The sequence below is a fragment of the Clarias gariepinus genome, chromosome 10, assembly GCF_024256425.1.
Source record: "Clarias gariepinus isolate MV-2021 ecotype Netherlands chromosome 10, CGAR_prim_01v2, whole genome shotgun sequence".
Classification (NCBI taxonomy): Eukaryota; Metazoa; Chordata; class Actinopteri; order Siluriformes; family Clariidae; genus Clarias; species Clarias gariepinus.
This window is the reverse complement of record NC_071109.1, coordinates 10,689,365-10,713,414: the sequence shown is the minus strand read 5'-3', so window position 1 is coordinate 10,713,414 and position 24,050 is coordinate 10,689,365. Positions and strand designations below refer to the sequence as shown.

The window sequence follows — 24,050 nt, the reverse complement described above, 5'->3', positions numbered from 1 at the left end:
TTCCTATAGTTAAAGTTTATCTCTAGTGGGTGATAATGTAAATAAATAATATTAAGATAGTTTTGTCCCCTCTCCACTAGTTGTATTTGGTTTAGTCCGAGTGAACCCACGTGCTGGAGTTCCTGCAGCGCGTGCCCATGTGAAATTGAAGCTAAGCTAACTCGCTTGAGGATGAAGTTGTAAATATAACTTAACTTAGATAAGAAAACAAGATGCTTTTTTCTAAGGAAACACCATGGAGGCGGTTGGAAGGCATGTTGTTCGGCATGTACTCCTCGGAGGAAATACGGTAAGCGTACAGTGCGTTGTCTTAGTAACCAAAACAACTTAACTTATTATTAGCCTTAATAGCTAAACATGATGCAGCGCGAGCTGTTATTTATTTTGTCAAAAACTTCTACACATTTGTGACACCTTGTCATTTTTATGCTCTATGTAATGAATAATGCTGCATAAGAACGTGACTGATAACATGCTTGAACCGGTTTTTATGGGAAGAACCCAGTAGCTGCTGGTTAGTACCCATTGGTAACATACAGTAGACTTGAACACGTGACGATAATCTTTAAGACGTACATTATATACAGTGTTATTTCCTAGGTAAGACACCAGATTTCTTCTTTTGAACAACTATGAACTAGCATATGCACTAATCATAACATTATGACAACCAGCCTAACATTGAGTAGGTCCCCCCCACTTTTTGCCACTGAAACACTGTCTGTCCTGACACCTTTCTATCAGAACCAACATGAACCTTTTTCTTTCCTTCCTTTCTTTCATTTCGCATTATTGGATCGGATTACACAGGCCAGCTTTCACTCTCCACGTGCATCACTGAGCCTTGGCTCCACACGACCCTGTCACTGGATCACCGATTTTCCTTCTTTGGACCACTTTTGTTATGTTCTGACTACTGCACACTGTGAACATCCCACAAGCGCTGCAATTTTGGAGTTTCTTTGACCTGTCACTGGAAGCAGAAAAAATGGACATGCATAAAGATTTGAGTGACTTTTAAAGTGAACAAAGTGTGATGGCTAGAGGAATGGGTCAGAGAAGCTCCAAAACTGCAGCTCATGTGGGATGTACCCGGTTTGCAGTGGTCAGGACGTACCAAAAGTAATCCAAGGAAGGAAAGGAAAACCAGAACCGGCAATAAGGTCATGGGCAGCCAAGGCTCAGTGATTCACATATGGAGCAAACGCTGACTCGTATAGGCTGATCCACACAGTGCATCAGTACACACACTGCACCACTGTTTTGGTGGCAAAAGGTCACACCCAGTCAAACTAAAAATCAGCCGATTGGCATCACTTGTCGATTGACTGTTTCATCTCTATTACAAATGTAATAGGTTTTAAAAAATTTATTTCAGAGTCAGTGTGGTGATATGTGAATTATTTTTTCACTCCGCTCCCTCTGCTTCCTTCCGTCAGTGTGGTGATAAGTGAATAGACACACAAAAAAAATTGAAATTCATAACTGCTGTAAATAATGTGAAATGACTCTAAGTTCGGGTATTTTACATGCCCTCACCTCGGACTGCTGTTGATATGTTTGCTCTAATATCCCGCGTTTTGTCCCATAGTGGTGCTTCACACCACCGCTTGTTATTAGCGGCTTGGTTTCGGGACGTATGATACAAAGTTTAGTTTAAAGGTTTAGTTTTTTTTATAGTTAACTTTTTTTTTGGGAGTAAGGCATGCTGTGTGTGATGCATATAGCCACCTTGAAGAGGAAAAGGTGCCAGATTACATGTCTATTAAACTAAACTAGAAAGAGAAATCTGCCATGATGGCCTCCAAGTTGCACAATGGTAAAGTGCTCTCCCTATGATCCAGTGATCACGAGTGTTTGATTCCCAGGTGATGCTGTAGCCTCTCACATCCGAAGATCTAGAGAGAGCTGATTAGGCGAGCTCTCTTAGAGGGGAGGAATAAGAGGTACTTAGTGCTTCCAGAATAATTATGTCTCAACCGCCAATCAGGGGCGTCTGTGAGCTCACGCAAGTGGTCTGCTAATAACAAGCGGTGATGTGAAGCACGACCATGAGACAAAACACGGGTCATTAGAGCGAACATATCAGCAGCAGTCCGAGGTGAGGGCATGTAAAATACCCGAACTGAGAGTCCTTTCACATTATTTACAGTAGAGATGGGAGAAAAAAAAATCAATTCAGTTATGAATCTAAATTTTTTTTGTGTGCCTATTCACATATCACCACACTGACGGAAGGAAATGGAGGGAGCGAATAGCGCTGACCTCCGAGTGCAAAAAAAAAAAAGAAGGAAGAAATCCGCCATGATATTTACCCTTAAGCCACTAATAATGGAGTTAGGTGAGTCCTCAGGAAAAGGATTGCAAGGAACCAGCAAGGTATAATTATAATAACTATTACTTCAATAACTACCTGGACTCCATATTAACATCAATTAACATCAGCTATTTTAGCTGAACTGCCTCCCACCCTACACACTGTATATATGCAGATCATTTACTGCTTTTTGTTTCACCCAAATGAGGATGGGTTCCCTGTTGAGTCTGGTTCCTCTCAAGGTTTCTTCCTCTTACCATCTCAGGGAGTTTTTCCTTGCCACTGTCGCCCTCGGCTTGCTCACCAGGGACAAACTGACCATTTTGATTCATACAAATTCACATTTCATACAAACCTAAATAATTCTTTTGACTATGTAAAGCTGCTTTGCGGCAATGAAAATTGCTAAAAGCGCTATACAAATAAAATTGAATTGAATTGAATTGAATTGAATAATTATGCCTTTTTCTCCCCCCATAGGAAACTGAGTGTGAAAGGTGTCACTAATCCACTGCTCCTGGACAACGTGGGTAACCCCGCTCCTAATGGACTCTATGATCTGTCACTGGGTCCAGCTGACATTAAAGAAATCTGTACAACCTGCATGCAGGACTTCAACAACTGCCCAGGACACTTCGGTCATGTTGACTTGCACCTACCTGTCTACAACCCTTTCTTATTTGATGTAAGAGGTCAACATTTCTTCTTATCAGGCTGTTTTCTATTAAGCTGTCTTTCTTGAAACAGTGTCTATTTTAAAAATAAAAATTCAGTTGAATTGTTAATGTAATACTTGTACTGTTTTTTAGATGAGATTTTATAAATTTTTTTTCCTTAGAAATTGTACATGCTTGTACGAGGGTCCTGTCTGTCATGCCACATGCTGACGTGTCCTAGGGCTGCTATTCACCTGCTTCTTAACCAACTCAAATTATTAGATGTTGGAGCGATGAGAGAAGTCTGTGAAATCTCGGTCGTCCTCAATCAGGTGGGCATGAAGACTGTATTGGCTAATAGAGCCAGATGTTAACACCAGATATTGTTTTAGCCGGGGGTGCCTAATTGGATATATATACATTTTTTTGTCAGTTTTTAGAAGGAAGTCCAAAAGCATCAGGAGCAGAAATCCAAGAAGCTTTGGAGGAATTTAGTGTTCCTATTTTAAAAGCCAATCAAAGCAGCTATGGGGGTGCACCTGTGAGTAATGTTGTTATTATTATTATTATTATTATTATTATTTTATTATATTATTTTTAGCTTTAGCTTTTTAAATGATCTCAAATAGATTTTTAGCAGGACACTAACCCATTGCTGTTGTTTTTCTGTGTTTATATGTTGTGTGTATGGAATATGTCTATTATCTGATCAGATCAAGCATATTTGTGAGTTGAAAGCCAGTCTCATCACAGAATTTTGGAGAACGCACATGGCATCTCGAAAATGCCCCAGCTGCAAGTAAGCAGATGCTGAGTATTTTACCATATTTTTAATTTTTTTTTGTCAATTTTGTCATGATTATATCTTTATTCATGTTGACATAGTGCAAGCAAATCACAGATACGTCGAGAGCACAACAGCAAGCTAATCATCACCCGTTCCGGCGTCAAAGATGATGACGGAGCAGACAAAGGTTGGTCTTATTTTATTCTCACAATTTTTCGACAACATTTCATTCCTTGCCTAGTGCTAAAGTTGTGTTTTCTGTCTTTTTTCTGTCTCAGATGATGCTCACATGGCTAAACGTGGATATCTAACACCGAGCTTGGCCCGAGATCATGTCGTCAAAGTGTGGGAAAAAGAGGGTAAGTTGTGCTTCCGTATTGGATACATTACACACACTGCAATGACAGAGGAGTTAGTGTTTATCTATAAATGCATGTTGTGCATTGATAATCTTAACCTTACAGGTTTCTTCCTGAAGCACCTGTTTTCAGGCCTGGCAGAGAACAGTCCTAACGGTTTCAGCCCCGATATGTTCTTCTTAGAATTGCTAATGGTTCCTCCATCCAGGTAGCCTTCAGTCTGTATTTTAGCTAACCAAATACCCTGATCAGCTGGCTTGTGCCCCCCATTAGTGTGTATATGCTGATTGTTCTGTATTTGACCAGGTACCGGCCAGTCAGTCGTCTGGGAGATCAGATGTTTACCAACGGACAGACGGTGAACATGCAGGCAGTCTTAAAGGACAACGTGGTCATTCAGAAACTGCTTGCCCTCATTGCAACTGAGAAAGCCAGCACGATCGAAGGTTCTCTGACACAGCTGGAGGAGGTAGGGAAATATTAAATCTGTAGAAGAAGCTGCTTTGATTTTGTAAAATAATCAGTGACCGGGTGGATCTCTTGCACTACAAAAATGTGTCAGTGATTTTGGATTAATTAAAAATAGAGGCATACTTTCTTTACCTAGTTTTATATGTGATGAAACGTCAATGAAACAAGTTATTTTGTGTAATCACTAATGCTGTTTTATCTATAATTGATCTTCCACATTCTTTTAATATGTCCCTTTATGTCACTAATCTTATTACGTTTAAACATTATTCAGTGTTACAAGTTGCTGTGATGGAACATTTTAGAAAACACTGTTAAACTGGGGACTCCTTCCACAAATATGAAACATATTAAACATTAAAAAGATTTATATTTTTATTATTAAATAACAGTGAAGACTTCGGTTACACCTACCATACTCGTGTTAGTTCCTTAGTTGTTACTCACTCTTTTTGTATGTTTTGTATGATGTTTTGGATCTTTTCAGGCCCCAGAGACACAAGAACCCAGCCAGATGGACCAGGCGTTTTTAGCAGGGCTACCTGGAGTCACCCTTACAGACAAACTCTATAACGTCTGGATCCGCCTGCAGAGTCATGTCAATATTGTGTTTGACAGCGATATGGACAAGCTGATGACCGAAAAGTTCCCCGGAATCCGCCAGGTAACTTGTAACACTTTTTTTTTTATATATATATATTTTTTTTTAATTTGATTAACTTCTTAACTTCACATTTTATAAACTATCTAAAAAAAAAAAAAGACATTTATGTTTAGTAACATTCATGGTATATTAACAGTGAGGTCACTCTTATCTGGGCCCTGTTGTCTAGCAACCTCCTGAAATGACTCAACCGCCACATGGGATACCAGTGAAACTGCCAAACATCATCCTATCATAGATATTGTACCATAGGAGTATCTAAATTACCCTTAAGGCTTCCGAGTAACACCTTAGCACCAACCTTGCATTTTCCTAACTCACTCATATAATATGTTATAAACCCCAGCAACTATCCGAGTTACAATATTAACACACTGCCAATCACCTGGAGCACCACAGCAACCAATAGAAGTCATTTATTTATTTATTTTACAATTCTAAACAAACTTAGCAAATGATTTGGTATTAGCAAACTGCGTGTGAATGTATGTACTGTATATTTTAGAATGCTATACCTGTAGGATCATAGAGGAATGGCAAAATTTCAACACTTTTAATGCAAACGTATATGAATTAAAAATCATTTTTATTTAATCGATGTAGGAGTAAGTGTGGTGAAGCACTATTCACCACACAAAAGAATCGCGATAAATCACTGAATAAATATTTTTTCCTATCAGCCAACATCAGAGACTTGCAGTAACTGTGCTTTTTTAAAATATTTATTAAAATGTATATATTATTCTTTATTTTATAAAATTAATATATAATAATATAAATTGATATGTTAATGATAAAATAATAATAATATATTTAGGTTTTTTAAAGCCATACACTTTTCTTTTATTTATACTTTTTAAAAATCATATTCACCTTTTATAACTATTCCTATGTCCTAATTATGTTGGATTTCAACTGTTTGAAATTAAATAGTTTTTTTAACATGTATTTAGTGACCCCTCCAATTTTGTTTTGTCAGCTTTTGGAGAAGAAGGAGGGTCTGTTTAGAAAGCATATGATGGGAAAGCGAGTGGATTATGCTGCTCGCTCGGTCATCTGTCCAGACATGTACATCGGAACCAATGAAATCGGAATACCCATGGTAAGTAAAGTGTTATAAGAAGACAATTGTATTAGTTTAATCATATGTTGAATAGGACAGAATTATTATTAACTAGGGCTGTAGCATTCGAATATTTTAGTAATCCAGTATGCTACCAAAAATTTAATAGATTAATCGAGTAATAAGGCGGCGTAGTAGTGGTTAATAGTGGTTACCTTGCACCTCCAGGGTCCGAGTTCGATTCCCCCAGCCTTGATTCCCGTCTCTGTGTGCATGGAGATTGCATGACATGTAACTTAGGTTAATTGATGTTCTCAAATTGCCCATAGTATATGAATGAGTGTAAGTGTGTGTATGTGTTTGTGCCCTGTGATGGATTAGCGCCCTGTCCAGGGTGTACCCCGCCTCATGCCATAAGTGTCCTGGGCCCCCGCGACCCTGAATATAGGATTAAGCGGTAATGACAGTGAGTGAGTGGGTAATTGGATAAAATGTACTTTTGCTTAATTAAACAGCAATGTTAAATACAGTGGTTAATCAATCGGACTGTAGGTCCTACCGTCGCCGCGCTCGGCGGTACCGTTTGGCTTTGTGCGTTTGCTGGCTTTTACCGTTGAGTGGCGCTATATAACTACAGGCTGACGCCTCATGCCTTAGTTCATTCTCTGCTGGATTAATGAGACACAGAGTTTTAGAACTGCACGTAGTAGCGGATAAAATCAAGTAAAACATTGTAGTTAAACAAATTTATAATCACAGAACTAAAATGACGATACAAATGTAGAATTTAAATTAAATCTTATTAGGATCAAATTTAAACAAAATAAATGTTAACACAGTGAGCCTTTAAATTTTATCACGTGTAATTAGAAAAAAACGGGTGTAGGGTTTTGTGTCGTCTTATATCTTGTGTTCTTTAAATTTATAGTAGATTTATTAACTGAAATAAATTACCATAAAATTAAAACAGTGTTAGGACGTTCTACTGCGTCCGCAGATGTCGGTCTTGTGTTTTTGCGTTATTATAAGAATGAAATGCAGTAGACTGTTATGATTTGTAACGGCTTCGACCCATGTTACTCAAACAACTCAGTTCAGGTGTAAGTAAATGTCTGTGCTGTTTGGGGGAGGGACGTGCTAATGATTTGGTCGGCTCTGTGTGTGTGTGTGTGTGTGTGTGTGTGTGTGTGAGAGAGAGAAAGAGGGGTGTCGCGGTCGTTTTCAGTGAAACAAAGGCTCAGCTGAAAAATGTTAGGCACATCAGTCACTTAACCCCCAATAAAAGGTATTTGAGTGTTATGATAGTTGTAATATAACAGATGCGCACTGAATACTAAACCTAAACCAGGCACGGAGATTATTGAACCAAGATAGCCCCCATACCCGTTTAAAAAAAAAAAAAAAAAAATACCAAAGAATATTATTGTGTATAGACTGATAAAAACAATGCAATTTATGCTATCATAAGGAAAATAACAAGTTCTTCCATTCCAATGATTAAAAAAGGTAACAATGTCAACTTTAGAATCTAGAATCCAGGAGATTAAAATTACACAAATTGAAATCACTGAAAGTCAGCCTCAGATTCAAGAGGTTTTTAAAGTGGGGAGAACTGTATTTCAGTTCCTCTGAATAGGTGAGAACAGCCGATTCACACCTGGGGAGGGTAAATAATTTGTATTTGAATGTTGTCTGGCATTGTAAAGCACTATAGTGACACTAAAGGAATAACCCAGGATTAATAGGAATTCTTATACTGCATAAACATTATTTAGCACAAAAAAATTCCTTGCGCTCGGGAAAACTATGCGTGCGGTTGAGCGCTGGTTAGACTATAGGAAATTAAATCGGAGGTTTTTTTTAGACTATTAAAAAAATAACCTGCGTCTATTTTTAGGCGTGCCAGCTGCCACTTTTTAGTTAGAAGTTTTCAATACAAAGCTTATAATGCCCACATGACATGACGGAATAAGGCACGGCTGGTGATGATTGGGGTTTGTTGGGTTACAGTGGATTTTACTACGCGGTGTGAGTGCAATGGCCATCCGTCTGCTCGCGCTGACTCTGCTCTCCGCGGATGGCCGTACCGGCCCCTCCCACCTCTCGCTCCTTTGAAGTCCGTGGGGCGCGTTCCATTTGCCCTGCTTGTATGCCGCACTTCCGCGTTGTTGCACACGCGCTGCATACACAGCGCGTAGTAAAATCCACTGTAGCCCAACAAACCCCGAGTATTTTATAGCGCGAGGTGCAAGCCCGGGCAACGATAGCAACGATAGCTCACCAGTCATGTGTAATTCTGCGGTCCCGCTGCTTCGCATGTCTGAAGGGGAGGCTGCCTAACTAATGAGCGAGGAGCGATATTGATTTGGGCGCACGCCGTGACAGGCTGAAAAAACTGTGTCAGATTAATGTGCAAAAACTATATAATAAAACTATATAAGACTACATGCCTTTATAAGACTCAACTTTTATTTAAGCGCACTCACAATAACGAAAAAACGTTGTGATTTTGTAAGTGTTGTAAGCTGCGCTGTTCTGTATTGTTTTTGGTGAACTTGAGCGCGTCAGAAAATGAACGCAAACGTTTTTTTAAATGGTCAGAGTCAGTCTGCTTGCTGTTTTCCCGACGTGTTCATAATCATTAGTCTACTTCTGCCGGTGCGTTCTGGAAAACTCCATGCATGCGGCTGAGCGCTGATTAAAACTATGGAGTAAATTAAAGAGGAGAATCACGATGCCGAGTCGAAGTCCTGAGCCCAAACCTCATTTAAATTAATTAACAAATATTATAAGTAAAAAAACAATAGCCCATGTTTAGAAACCGTTTATAAATTCTTTCCGACATGAGTTGGCCCGGTGTTATGCGCAGAGCGCCGGGAGATTTCCTGAAGCTCAGAAATCACTGGGCATGTTTTCTAAATAGCCGCTATCTTTAATAACTGATGGAGGTTTTGAGCTGTATACACACGCATTCCTGCCTAAACAACTCTAAAAACTACACCTGTGACACAATAACAGTAATATTTCAAACATTCTGCAGGCTGATATTTGGAGAAAGGAAAGAATAATGAATAAACCAGTTGTTGGGTCAAAATAACCCAACCAGGTGTTCATTTGTAAACTACATCTCATATGAGCCAACATGAGCAACCCAACAATGTGTTTAAAGTACCTGAAATAATCCAGAACTTAAATAACAATAAACCGATACAGAGATACGCTGTATAACGGTCACTGTTGTATTTACGGCAACGAGCGAAAATGTCACTTTACAGTAAAACAGCCATTTTACGAATGACTTTGAAATGCAACTGATTTATTTTGGCCGCTGACGTTTTTACGCGGCGGTGAGCGCGACGGTAATAACCATTCCAATTGATCAACTACTGTATATAAGAGAAACAAAGATTAATTGGTGTTATTTTTTAAAAAAATTAACTTTTATTTTTTAAATGCGTACAGCATTTTATCAAAAATAAACATTAGCATTATTTACAATGCAAGGAAAAACTTTTCTCAGATGCAAAAACTACGGAGGTCAGCCTTTCTGAAATTGTTCTTGCAAGAACAGTATTATGTCAAGTGCATTTGCAAAACCCATTAAGCACCGTGATGAAACTAGCTCTGATAAAGACTTGAAGACTGTGCCAGGAAGGCAAGACCAAAACTTACCTTTGCAGAGAAAAAGTTAATTTAGAGTCACCGCCTCAGAAATCACCAATAAACAAACAGCACCTCAGATTAGAGCCGTTATGAAGACTCTCATCTCAACATTAACTGTTCAAAGAGATTATTGTATATTTTAGATGCCTTCAGCGTTGCTTTACAATGTAGGAATGTATATAAAAATCTGGAATGACGATGGAGTTAGAAAGTGATCCCAAACTGAGTAGTGTATATTACAGTTTTTTTTAAAGTTGCATATTATTTGCACTTATTCTTTGCTGCAGACACGGGCATATTCACAGCTATTCAGTTAGAATTCAGCTAATTTGTTTATAATAATAGCATCGGCTTCTTTTTTGAAGGAATGCAGCTAATGAGTTTACTGATCACTCTGTGTGACTGCAGGTGTTTGCCACTAAGCTGACGTATCCACAGCCGGTGACGCCGTGGAACGTGAAGGAGCTGCGTCAGGCTGTGCTCAATGGGCCGGATGTGCACCCAGGAGCCTCTATGGTCATCAACGAGGATGGTTCGCGAACCATTCTCAGCCGCGTCAACCCCACTCAGAGAGAGGCAATTGCTAAGCAACTTCTCACGCCCAGCACAGGCCAGCACCGCATGCCAATGAAGATTGTAAGTGTCTCTCAAGGGAATCTAAAGCACTGAAAAAATTGCATTTTACTTTATTTTAACTCATAAATCAATATGACAGGTTTGAATGTACAATAATGGTAGCAAGGACCGAATTTAAAAGGAACTACTAGCATAATGAATGGAGCAATTACAATTGTTTTGGTTATGATCAATCAAAGTCTGGAATGAATGTCATGTTTCATATGTTGATTCTCGTTCTTGCCCTTCAGGTTAATCGCCACATTAAAAATGGAGATGTGCTCCTGTTGAATCGCCAGCCGACTCTACATAGACCGTCTATCCAGGCTCACTGCGCACGAATCCTGCCTGGAGAGAAGGTTCTACGGCTGCATTACGCCAACTGCAAAGCCTACAACGCTGACTTTGATGGTGATGAGATGAACGCACACTTCCCGCAGAGTGAGCTGGGTCGGGCTGAGGCCTACACACTTGTCAGCACAGACCAGCAGTACCTCGTACCCAAGGTGAGGTGCTGATTACATGCTCAATCTGTTCTTTGGTAAATCAGATGATTGATGTTTTATAAACCTCACAAAACCTTGTAAATTTTCCTCACTCCAGGATGGAAAACCTCTGGCTGGACTCATCCAGGACCACATGGTGTCGGGCACCGGCATGACCATCCGTGACTGCTTTTTCCCAAAGGATCAGTACATGGAACTGGTCTATAGAGGTCTTACTGATAAACGAGGCAGAGTCAAGCTGCTTCCTCCTGCTCTCATCAAACCTCAGAAACTTTGGACTGGAAAACAGGTACCTGCACTGTTTCTGTTTCTCAATCACAGGGCTAATGAAGGATGTTGGGGTGTTGGGTGTCTACATTAAGGTTTTTTAAATATGAATGATTAAGATATTCTGTTGTTAAATAATAATGAAAATAGTTATATAACCTTGTCGCCCCCCATGCCCCAGCGCTGTGTGTTCATATGTTCACTGCATGGTTTCTTTAGTAACTTGTTCACATTTAATCTGGTGTCTTTTTTTTTTTTCTCGCTCTTTTTCCCCTCTCTTTTTAAAGACTTTTTAAAATATTAAACAATAGTTACACATTTCTCCATTATAAATGTGGCTTAAAAATGTTGCTAACCTTAGATGTACACGATTAAAGTTCATCCAGAATTTAGTTTTGGTATAACTAGGCCTTTTATGAAACAATTTTAGTCAGACACGTTTAGATTAATTTTCGTAATAAGCAAAGCTTTAATAGTTAATGTCTTGCCTTATGTTTCTCTCATATGTCTAATGACTTCTTTAAGTCTGCTACCTACAACTTTACACCAGGCCCTAAAATAAATATTTTGAAAGATTTCTGTTGTTGTTCAAAATTGCCTCATCTTGTTCTTTATTTATTTGTCTTCCAAAATGAGCAGTATATGCTGTTGTGACAACTACGCTAGACAGCCAATATCCTATTCCTCATAACTAACAAAAGACAGAAACTATAAATAAAATAAAAAAACGAGGGTTGAGTGTAATTAGATTATCTGGTTACATATATTTCTAAAACTTATTTCCAGTAAATTAGAGATTTTTTTCGTAAAGGCACTGCTTCCTGAGATTTTTTTTTTTTTTTATCTTTTTTTTTCCTAAAAGGTCGTGTCCACCCTTTTGTTGAACGTCATCCCAGAAAACCACATCCCTCTGAACCTGACAGGAAAGGCCAAGATTCCCAGTAAGGCCTGGGTGAAGGATCCTCCTCGAGCCGTGCCAGGCTACCATCCCGACTCCATGTGTGACTCTCAGGTGACCTGCATAGCTGTAATATAATAGTAATATTGTATTAATGTAAAAAAAAATTGTTGTTTAGAATTAATAATGAGAAATACTGTTTATAGGTGGTGATTCGAAATGGTGAGCTGCTAGTGGGAGTGCTGGATAAAGCGCACTATGGTAGCTCTGCATACGGACTGGTGCACTGCTGCTATGAACTCTATGGAGGAGAGACCAGTGGCAAGCTTCTAAGCTGCTTGGCCCGTCTTTTCACTGCCTACCTGCAGCTCTATCGTGGCTTTACCATGGGTGAGTGGTATCATCTGTCTGTGTCGTTTATCATGCTGCCACATGTGCAAACTGTCTATTTTTAATCTGTTGATAAGACAAATCCCTTTTTATTTTCAATAATTATTACTAATTGAAACAGCTGACTTAAGTGTTCAGTTCTGGCGTAGAATCAAATTTATCAAGCTGTCACTACCTAACACTGTCTTCTTCTTCTTTTCTTAACAGGTGTGGAAGACATTTTGGTGAAACCAGGAGCTAACAAGCGAAGAAAGAAGATCATTAAAGAATCAGTTAATTGTGGCATCAAGGTCAGTGTACATGATCCCTTGGTTCTTCTTAATAGAATCTTAGTCAAAACATAATAATGATTGATATTTGTTTAATTCTAAGTGCACACAAGGGAAATATTAGTTTGGCCAGTTTGCAGACTCATATTTGGATGGTTTATTTATTCATCATTAATTTTTCACTTCAGACTTAAAGTGAGCATTACAACCTGTAAGAACAACTCTGATGAATAATGGAATAAAAAGGAAAGAAAAAATAACTTAAGGGTCCGTTACTGATACTTAAGTTGTGCTTAAAAGTCCCTTACTGGGAGGAAAACATGGGTCGTCAGCTTGTCTGTGTTATACAGGCACTCGGGGCAGCCTTCAACCTGCCTGCTGCTGCTGCAGAAAGTGAGGGTCGTGACCTTTGGCAAAATGCCCATTTGAACATAGACCAGCGAGACTTCAATATGGTTGACCTGAAATTTAAAGAAGAGGTCAATCAAGTCAACAACAACATCAACAAGGTATTGTTTTTTTTGTGTTTGTTTTGTGATGGAAAGTTAAAATGCTAGCTCTTTTTGCTCTTTTTTCCCCCCATAATCCCTGGTGTTTTATCCTCTGGAAGATTCTGCGGTTTATAACGATCTGTGATCTTTGTTTGTTAAGGTGTGCATGCCAGTGGGTCTGCATCGTTCATTTCCTGAGAACAACCTCCAGCTGATGGTGCAGTCTGGAGCCAAAGGATCCACTGTCAATACAATGCAGGTGATCTGCCTTAAAAAAAAAATTGGAGAATTATATTAATCTGATAATTACCTTTTTAATCATAATGTCTGTCAAATCTTTCATTATGATATTTATTTTGGAGGAAAAATAGCAGTAATGTTTTCTTCAACCTTTGTGTGTTCTAGATCTCATGTCTGCTGGGTCAGATTGAGCTTGAGGGTCGTCGTCCTCCCCTGATGCCTTCTGGGAAATCCCTTCCGTGCTTCCAGCCTTATGAGCCACAGCCTCGTGCAGGTGGCTTCGTGACCGGGAGGTTTCTGACTGGGATAAAACCTCCAGTGAGTGCAGTTAGACATTTCACATTAAAACTTCAGAGTTGTCAACATCAAAAAGAAATCTAGATGAGGCAGATTTTCTTAATCAGGTTTTCATTTGATTTATGATCTCTCATTTGAATTGTTGTAGTTGATTGATCTTGTTGATTTCAGGAGTTTTTTTTCCACTGTATGGCGGGTCGTGAAGGCCTGGTGGACACGGCTGTTAAAACTAGTCGTTCCGGATATCTTCAAAGGTAAGACAAGTTACAAGTTGCCATAAAATTTACAGATTTAATCAGGAATGATTTACAACGGAACTGAATTCTGTCTCTGACAGATTTCTTGTTATTACCTGACTCATCTGTTTCAACTGTCTTTGATAACCATCTGTTTATTAGTGTGCATCATGTTGTTTTTCCCTTCTTATAGATGCGTGATAAAGCACCTTGAAGGACTGGTGGTTCAGTATGACCTGACAGTGAGGGACAGTGATGGCAGCGTGGTGCAGTTCCTCTATGGAGAGGATGGGCTGGATATCCCAAAAACACAATTTCTGCAGCCTCGTCAGTTCCCGTTCATCAAAGACAACTTTGAGGTAGTACACATGTTAATAAGTGTTTGCTTGTTATCCTTTAACCCTTAAATCATACACTTGGTAGCTATTCTCATACTAGTCTCACACACATGAAAATTTTTTCTCAGCTTTCATGTCTACAAAACAATAATAAATGTACAATATTGTATAGAGTGTCTTTTTTGTGCTTTTGAAGGTTATCAGAAAATCACAGTGTTTAGATGAAGTGCTGGCTAAACTGGACCCAGAGGCGGCTTATAAACACTTTAAGGCCATTAAGAAGTGGAAGGCTAAGCATGTGCATTCGTCTCCCAGAGATGGTGCGTTCCTGCACTTCTCGCAAAAGAAACTGAGCAAGTTGAAGGCTCAAGCCGAGGGCCTGTCAGGAGAGTTAACCAATGGGAGAGACAATGCTACTCTGCAGGTAATGAATCATTAAAAACATCTTAATGGTTATTAATAATCACTTATAATAGTTATTTAAATGATACACTACCACTCAAAAGTTTGGGATCACTTGAAAATGTCTTTGTTTTTATTTAGTGATTTATTATTATTATTTTTTTAATAGTACTAGGGATTTTAAAACTTTAACTGAAATAGCACATATGGAATTAGGTAATTATGTAACAATAACAGTCAGTGTGTATAACAGTCCAATAAACAAACAGCACCTCGCATTAGAGCCATTATGAAGGCTTTACAGATCATAAGCAGCATATAAGCTGTTCAAAGAAGATTATTGCATTCATTGTTGCTTTATTCCAAAATCAGGAATGACCATGTTTGAATGTAATCCCAACCTTTTGAGTGGTAGTGTACACCATGGCTTTGTGATGCAGAAAATAGATTTATGATTGTACAGCATTTCTATATTATTTAGTATAAATATTTAGTTTAATTGTTATATCTGTTATAATATAGTAGTAGTAGTAGTGTAATAATATACATTATCGTCACCCAGCAAATCGCAGACATGCAGCTGTTCAATACAATACATCATACTACTATCATTTCAGCATTATTTATATTATTATAAAAATGCACAAATAAACATAAGTCAGATGGTGCAAAGCAATTTACTGTGACTGTCCTTTTTTCTAAGAACATCCCATATGTATTTTGTTGTTATTTTTGTTTGTTACAGTTGGTGGAGACTTGGACAACTATGGATGAATCCAGCCGTGTGAAATATCTAAAGAAGTCAGCCCACTGTCCAGATCCATGTCTAGGTGTCCACCGGCCTGACATCTGTTTCGGTTCTGTGTCTGAGACATTTGAATCCATCACGGATTCCTACCTCAGTCAGTTCAATATCAAGCAGGAATTTCACACGTCTTCTGAATATGTTGACAATGAGAGGTGGGACGTTCTTTAAAATTTCAAGTAGCTTTTTAATAAATTTGTAAACCGTTTAATGATAAATCACAGCTATTGATTTATTATACAGAATGGTGTGGGAATTATGTGCATTCCAGGTTAAGGCACCTGTTGCATCTGAAGTGGCAGAGAGCGCTGTGTGAGCCGGGAGAGGCTGTTGGACTGCTGGCTGCTCAGAGTATTGGTGAACCCTCCACTCAGATGACCCTCAACACCTTTCACTTTGCAGGCAGAGGAGAGATGAACGTGACTTTGGGTATTCCCAGGTCTGTGCATGCATGTTTGAGTAACCCTTTCATGAAGAAGCATACAACTAGGCAAAATCAGGTCAACAATCAAAGTCTTAACTGTGGAACAGTAAATATTTTGCATGGACAATCTTTGCATACAATCTTTGCCTCGACTGGAGACATCCCCATGAGTTTAAGTATCTTAATCATGGGTTGTTTAATTGTTACAGGGTGCCAATAATTCTGTATTTGTTCTGTTTATTTGTTATTTTGTTAATTCCAGGTTACGAGAAATTCTTATGATTGCTAGCTCCAAAATCAAGACCCCTATGATGAGCATTCCTGTTTTAAGCAACAAGAAAGCTTTGAAACGAGTGAAGACCCTGCAGAAGAAGCTCACACGTGTGTGTCTGGCAGAGGTGAATATGATCAAATTAATGACCATCCTTTTATAGAATGAGAACAAACTACAGTAGCTTCAGTAAAATATCTGCTCCATGCAAAAACCTGTAACGTTTGAGAACAAATGATGCAAAGTGGCAACAAATCAAGACAGGAAGTCACTTTTACTCATCTTTTAATCATATCACCTGTTTATACAATTAGACTTTTAGGTATTTATGCATGTTCCATGATTATGGCTGTGCAGGGAGAGTACCTGATCTTTTATGTCTTATTCTAAGTAGATATCATCCATTTATATAAATCTATACAGTAAAAATTATGGCGGAGGTAAATTGCCTTTTTCTGCAGGTGTTGCATAAAGTGGATGTGGTGGAGACGCTTCGAATTGAGGGTAAAAGAGGCCAGAAGAAGAGAATCTTCACAGTCTCATTCCACTTCCTTCCTTCGGAACGATATCAGCAGGATAAGATGTTAATGCCCCAGCAGATCCTCCGCTTCATGGAAGACAGGTGAGTTCAGTTCTCAAGGGCCCAACAGACTAACTAATCAAACTGACTAATCAACACAAGTGCAGACACACTGACCTACACCACCAAATTATCGTACACACCAACCTGTAAATGCTTCACTGTTTATCTCTTTTGCACAATGATCATTGATCAAGGAATATTTGTTTACCCACTACCTTAACACCATATTTCGTGTTCTGTTATGTTGTGGTTGCGCACTGTCACTTAGTTGTTGTTGCTCTTGTTTGCACATTTGCATGTGCACTTTATGTTCTCTATAAAACCTGTAGTTATACTTAGCTTAGTTAGTTTTTGTTAATTTATGTTGTGTCTTTTTGTCATGTCTTTGCTAGCCAGTTAACTAGGCCTCTTGGTTAGCTAGATTAGTGTTTCTGTTAATTTATGTTGTAAATTTATGTAGCATGTAGCACCTTGGTCCTGGAGGAACGTTGTTTCGTTTCAATGTTTTTAACTGTAGATGGTTGTAATGACAATAAAGCCTAATTGAACTTGAACTTGAACAGTGGCAACTTGGTGGTTGTGGGGTTTGAACCTGGGATCTTCCGAACCGTAGTCCAATGCCTTAACCACTGAGCTACCTGTTTATTTAAACACACTCCCGCATTAGCGGGAACACAAACACACTTGGAGGAAAGTGCTATCCACTTTTAATTTAATTGCACACTTAAGCACGTATTATTGGGAATTTTTAAATGAATTTAAATTATTACGTGTTACTGTGAAATTTGCGGAATAAAGATGTGAGTTAATGACAAGTAGATTTTAACGGCACGCTCGCATATTAAAAAAACGTACAGTGTTCAGTGAATTTTAAGATTTTTTTATTTATTATATAAGGGCATTTTGCATTTAAATTTTAAATTATCATATTTTCCCTTCACGTGGGTCTATTGCGATGAAACAAGAACTGTGTTACCACAAGCTCGGTCGAATGCACCTGTGAAAACCCCATTAATTCCCAGTTCGTTCAGTAGTTTTTATGTGATGCGTGCACAGACATACGGACAAAAATTCCAAAAAACATCTTGATGTGTACTATTTATCATCCTGTTTCCCCCCCAAATAAATTTTTTTGCAAATATTTTCAATGTATAGTCATGCCAACTTTACAGTTTTATTATATGTATAGATTATTTTTATGCAATACAACAGGTGCAGTTGATGAATGTAGGTATAAATGTGTTTAATTAAAGATACCTGTATAAGATTTGTGATTTTTATATATATATATATACACACACACACCACGTTGAATTTTTATTTATTTATTTATTTTTATTATTTTTCTTCTCTTCAGATTCTTCTTGTTACTGCTTGACGCCATCAAGAAACTAAGTGCCAAGCTGGCCTCAATAAATTCCGTGGACACGCGCAAGGCCACAACAAAGGACACAGATCGGGATGCAGAGGGCGCCATTAACAGAGAAGTCCGTTTCAGAACATCTGAAATCTTACTTTAATCAATTTAGAAGAGAAGTGGTTTACTAAGCGGTGGTACTTACATGCTGGGTGTTTGCAGGATGGTGGAGATGAAGAAGCGGAGGAGGGCAGAGTAGTGGACGATGAAGCAGATGAAGGGGATGCAGACGCTGCTGATGCCAAGAGGAAGGAGAAACAGGAGGAGGAGGTAAAGAACAGGGCACAAACAACTTTGTGATATTTGATGCCTGTCTGAGAATCTCCTCTCTGAACAGGCTTATGTTCTTTAAGGGGTAGTAATGTTCCCAGTGTAACACCAATGTTGTTTTTACTTTGTTTGGCCATTAAAAATCATGTTGGTGTTTATTAGTTGTACATGGAGGCTTTCTAGTGGTAGAAACAAGGTTTTAAAGCAACCGTTTGGTCTTACAGGTGGACTATGAAAGTGATGAGGGGGAGAACAGTGGGGATGAAGAGCAAGAAGAGATGACCGAGCAACCAGAGGAAGAAGTGGGAACAGAGGAACCATCTGAGGGGACGCACCACAATAGTCAACCCTCCAGCCAAGAGAAGGTGGAGGAAGAAACGCCGGAATCAATGAGAATTAACAAAGTGCTGCAGCTCAGCTCCAGCATTGAGGCCTACAAATATGACCAGCATAAGGGGCTGTGGTGTGAGGTACCTACATTAATACAGTGCTTGTATATTGCACTTCTTTTATTTTAATTTGGTCAGTGTGCATGGCGTTTGCATGTTCTTACCGAGTTTGGTGGGTCTTCTCTGGGTACTCTAGTTTTCTCCCACAGTCCAAAGACATGCAGAATAGTGTGCCCTCTGATGGACATTATTTTTTCAATAATGAAACAATTTTGTGTCTTTTTTTTCCCCCCAGGTTACCCTTGCACTCCCAGTTAGCAAAGTGCACTTTGACCTGACCTCTCTGGTGGTGGCACAAGCTCAGAACGCTGTAATAATGGAAACGAAAGGTATTACTCGCTGTTTACTTAACGAGGTGACCACAAAGAATGGTGCCAAGCAACTGGTAATGAACACAGAGGGCATTAACATGCAGGAGATGTTCAAACATGGAGATGTGAGTTCACATTTATCTTATTCTGTAGCACTATAAGGATACGTAAAGCTAATGCCTTTGTGTTTGTGGAAAGGAAAAACTGAATCTTTTAATAAATTTGATCCTTGCGATTAAAAATAGTCAGTGATCACAGTGAGGAGGAACTATGGTAAAGAAAATCTCCATTAGCTGTGTGTGTGTGCGTGCGTGCGTGCGTGCGTGCGTGCGTGCGTGCGTGCGTGCGCGTGCATGGTGGTCATTTTTAAAATGGGCTTAGTAACAATGGGATTGTTTTGAGGCCTTGATCTGATTGGTTAAAAGTCAGAAAGTGGACATACTAATTTGCAAAATGCTAAACATCTGATGAAGAAGTGAAGACAGTGGTGCATTTGTGGCTCGCAGCTTAGCTTAAAACATTTTAATAAGGGGATTACGAAAGCTTGTTGACAGATGGACAAAGTGTTTTGGAAAGCAACGAGATTATGTCGAAAAATTATGTTATTAGACTTTTCTTAAAGTTAATTGAAAGAAATTCTACTCACTCTTGTATATACAGTCGTGGCCAAAAGTTTTGAGAATAACAAATATTATTTTCCACAATGTTTGCTGCTAAACTGCTTTTGGATCTTTGTTTCAGTTGTTTCTGTGATGTACTGAAATATAGTTACAAGCACTTCATACGTTTCAAACAATCCACAATTACATGACATTTATGCAAAGAGTCAGTATTTGCAGTGTTGGCCCTTCTTTTTCAGGACCTCTCCAGTTCGACTGGGCATGCTCTCAATCAACTTCTGGGCCAAATTCTGACTGATAGCAATCCATTCTTTCAAAATCACTTCTTGAAGTTTGTCAGAATTAGTGGGTTTATGTTTTTCCACCCGCCTCTTGAGGATTGACCACAAGTTTTCAATGGGATTAAGATCTGGGGAGTTTCCAGGCCATGAACCCAAAATTTCAACTTTTTGGTCCCTGAGCCACTTAGTTATCACTTTTGCCTTATGGCACGGTGCTCCATCGTGCTGGAAAATGCATTGTTCTTCACCAAACTGTTGTTGGATTGTTGGATTAAATGTGGCTGTTGAAGGGTGTTTTGGTACCATTCTTTATTTATGGCTGTGTTTTGGGGCAAAATTGTGAGACTACTCCAGTGGATGAGAAGCAACCCCACACATAAATAGTCTCAGGATGCTTTACTGTTGGCATGACACAGGACTGATGGTAGCGCTCACCTTTTCTTCTCCGGACAAGCCTTTTTTTAGATGCCCCAAACAATCGGAAAGAGGCTTCATCGGAGAATGACTTTGCCCCAGTCCTCAGCAGTCCATTCACCATACTTATGCAGAAGATCAGTCTGTCCCTGATGGGTTTTTTTTTGGAGAGAAGTGGCTTCTTTGCTGCCCTTCTTGACACCAGGCCATTTTCCGAAAGTCTTTGCCAACTGTGCATGCAGATGCGCTCACACCTGCCTGATGCCATTCCTGAGCAAGCTCTGCACTGGTGGCACTCCGATTCCGCAGCTGAATCCTCTTTAGGAGACGATCCTGGCGCTTGCTGGACTTTCTTGGGCGCCCTGAAGCCTTCTTAACAAGAATTGAACCTCTTTCCGTGAAGTTCTTGATGATCCTATAAATTGTTGATTTAGGTGCGATGTTAGTAGCCACAATATCCTTGCCTGTGAAGCCATTTTTATGCAACGCAATGATGTTTCTTTGCAGGTCACCATGGTTAACAATGAAAGAACAATTATTTCAAGCATCACCCTCCTTTTACCATGTCAAGTCTGCCATTCTAACCCAATCAGCCTGACATAATGATCTCCAGCCTTGTACTCATCAACATTCTCACCTGAGTTAACAAGACGATTACTGAAATGATCTCAGCAGGTCCTTTAATGACAGCAATGAAATGCAATGGAAAGGTTTTTTGTAATTAAGTTAAATTTTTATGGCAAAGAAGGACTATGCAATTCATCTGATCACTCTTCATAACATTCTGGAGTATATGCAAATTGCTATTATAAAAACTTAAGCAGCAACTTTTCCAATTTCCAATATTTATATAATTCTCAAAACTTTTGGCCACGACTGTATGTTTTGCTAGCTGTAGGTGGATGAATACCAAATTATACAGTGTTTGGTGCTTTATTAGATTAAATTAACACTATTTACCCATCTCTGTGTTAAGGTTCTCGACCTGAATCGTTTATATTCAAATGAGATCCATGCCATGGCCAACACGTACGGTATTGAAGTGGCTCTGAGGGTCATTGAGAAGGAGATTAAAGATGTGTTTGCTGTTTATGGTAAGTCTGCGTTCAAAGCCGGGTTAATTTTATTGCAGTTATATGGCGGCTTGCTGTTCAGTGCTGCTCGTTTTTGTCTGACCAGGTATTGAAGTGGACCCACGACATCTCTCTCTAGTGGCCGACTACATGTGCTTTGAGGGCGTGTACAAGCCTCTGAACCGCTTCGGCATGCAGTCAAACAGCTCACCGCTGCAACAGATGACCTTTGAGACCAGCTATAAGTTTTTGAAACAAGCCACAATGTTGGGTATGGACAATCAGTAGTAGCTGTAATAGGAGTGTTCATTCAGATATAGGTTCAGTATAAATGAGAATTATGAACATATGTGATAATACTGTTTACTTGTTTTGCTTTACAGGCTTGTATGATAAGTTAAATTCACCTTCAGCTTGCTTGGTTGTGGGAAAACTTGTGAAAGGAGGAACTGGACTCTTTGACCTGAAGCAGCCTTTACAGTGACCCTGAATGGTGTCTTGAGCTACAAAACCACACTGTTCAGCTGTCGACAGGAGAAAACATGGCGATGTATAACTGTCATATGTGGTGTTCAACATGCCAGTAAATATTTTTTATTAAAATATATGTGTATATATTTTGACTGTTGTCATTTTTTGTCTGTAATTCACATTCTGTATCATTCTTACTTCTACTTTTAACTTTGTCAACTGAAATTAGATGTAATTACAAATAAGAAATTGATGAAGTTTAACTGAATATTTTTTTTATTGGTGTCTATTACTTTCTAAGCATAAATGTTTAGATTTTATTTCTTATGTTAGGCTCATTAAATTTTACAGTATACTATTTAGCAGCAAGTCCCTCTTAATTTGCATAAAACAAGTAACATAAATTGTCTATAGCTAAGTAGGTAGTTGGATTTTAAAGGATAGTTAGCCATGACGGTAATAGTCTGAAAAGTTTTTAGTCATACAGTTACAGGAGCAGAGACCAACATGTCATGTTTTATGTTGATTTTGACTTTTGATTAGTCCTGTTACATCAAGAACCCAAATATTTTAATATATTTGAAGTTTTTGGGAGACAAGATGTACAGAAACCATAAAGTTAGAAATCATAGAGGATGTAAAATTCCAAGTCATAATAATCCAAGCAAAAAAATTTTTAAATAATAATGACTAGATGAGGTACGCTCTATGGCCAAAAGTTTGTGGGCTTCTCACCATTACAATGCTATAACCTTAACCTAAACTGGATTGGTGATAGTTCCCCAAGTCTCCTCAACAAACATCAGTGCCTAACTTAATAATGTATATAATTAACAGAAAGGTTTTGGCTGTAAATTGGTTGGAACTTGCACGTTAAATAATTTCTTGACGTTTCATACATTGGAGGACCTGAAACTAGTCTCAGAAAAGTTTCTGTCTGCCTGTATGTTTCTGTTCAGCCATATTTTGTCACAGAGTTATGCAAAGCTACCTGGACAGAGTTTAATGAAACTTTGCCAGTCCTTTGTTATTTGCCTGAAGTTAAACCTTCACCATAAATAAAATCAAAATGGTGTGTAGAAGGGACGTTATGAGCAGGTATGTGCCAGATTATAAACTGCAAGTTTTGAAAGCGTACTGTGCATGCGTCAAACTGTGGGCATGTCTTTAATTGACCGCTGGACAGAATTTAATGAAACTTTTGCTTGTATGTACTTCGATATCTTACTGAAGTTTAACCTGCACCATAAGTGAAATGAAATGCACAGTTAATGTGCCGAATTTAGGAAATTAGGAATCTACTATAAAACAAGCTTCTAATAAACTACTTGCTCAATGTAAACAAACACCTGCACCAATAGATATTAATTAGAAAATTAAAACTTTCCTCTGGATACTCCAATTTCCTTCCACAGTCCAAAAAAAAGCAGATTATGCTAATTGCCTTTCTTCAAATTGCTCGTGGTTAGTGTGTTTATGTGCACACTGCAATGGATTGGTTCCACATTATGCTGCCTTACATATACAGAATAAAGCAGTATAGAAGGTGTGTTCATGTCAAACCGGGACTTGTGGTGAAATTGTATTCATAATAAAACGTACATGCTATGTGCAACTTTTACAAGTATCTTATGGTATACATATAGATAGATAGATAGATACTTTATTAATCCCCATGGGAAAATTCACAAGATCCAACAGTCCACAGATATGTACTGTACATCTAAAGATA

The 24,050-nt window shown here is 38.7% G+C and overlaps 1 protein-coding gene across 1 annotated transcript; it reads left to right on the top strand.

Annotated features, from left to right (window-relative positions):
• The first annotated feature begins 131 nt into the window (after positions 1-131).
• polr1a (RNA polymerase I subunit A) lies at positions 132-22,464 on the top strand. The gene is made up of 34 exons (XM_053505456.1): positions 132-289; positions 2,798-3,002; positions 3,156-3,305; positions 3,407-3,514; positions 3,687-3,772; positions 3,859-3,947; positions 4,039-4,119; positions 4,225-4,327; positions 4,426-4,588; positions 5,078-5,254; positions 6,234-6,356; positions 10,389-10,616; positions 10,847-11,101; positions 11,199-11,390; positions 12,231-12,380; positions 12,473-12,656; positions 12,864-12,946; positions 13,276-13,434; positions 13,577-13,675; positions 13,822-13,974; positions 14,125-14,207; positions 14,383-14,548; positions 14,724-14,951; positions 15,675-15,889; positions 16,006-16,173; positions 16,421-16,556; positions 16,891-17,051; positions 18,370-18,499; positions 18,592-18,699; positions 18,924-19,169; positions 19,384-19,584; positions 21,751-21,868; positions 21,954-22,118; positions 22,231-22,464. Exons 1-34 carry the CDS (start codon positions 213-215, stop codon positions 22,329-22,331), a joined length of 5,091 nt encoding a protein of 1,696 aa, XP_053361431.1. The 5' UTR covers positions 132-212; the 3' UTR covers positions 22,332-22,464.
• The last annotated feature ends 1,586 nt before the right edge of the window (positions 22,465-24,050 follow it).

Coding starts and splice junctions, on each gene's coding strand:
- polr1a (XM_053505456.1), top strand. CDS start 213: ATGCTTTTTTCTAAGGAAACACCATGGAGGCGGTTGGAAGGCATGTTG. Junction 290..2,797: donor TACTCCTCGGAGGAAATACG/GTAAGCGTACAG, acceptor CTCCCCCCATAG/GAAACTGAGTGTGAAAGGTG. Junction 12,657..12,863: donor CTATCGTGGCTTTACCATGG/GTGAGTGGTATC, acceptor TTTTCTTAACAG/GTGTGGAAGACATTTTGGTG.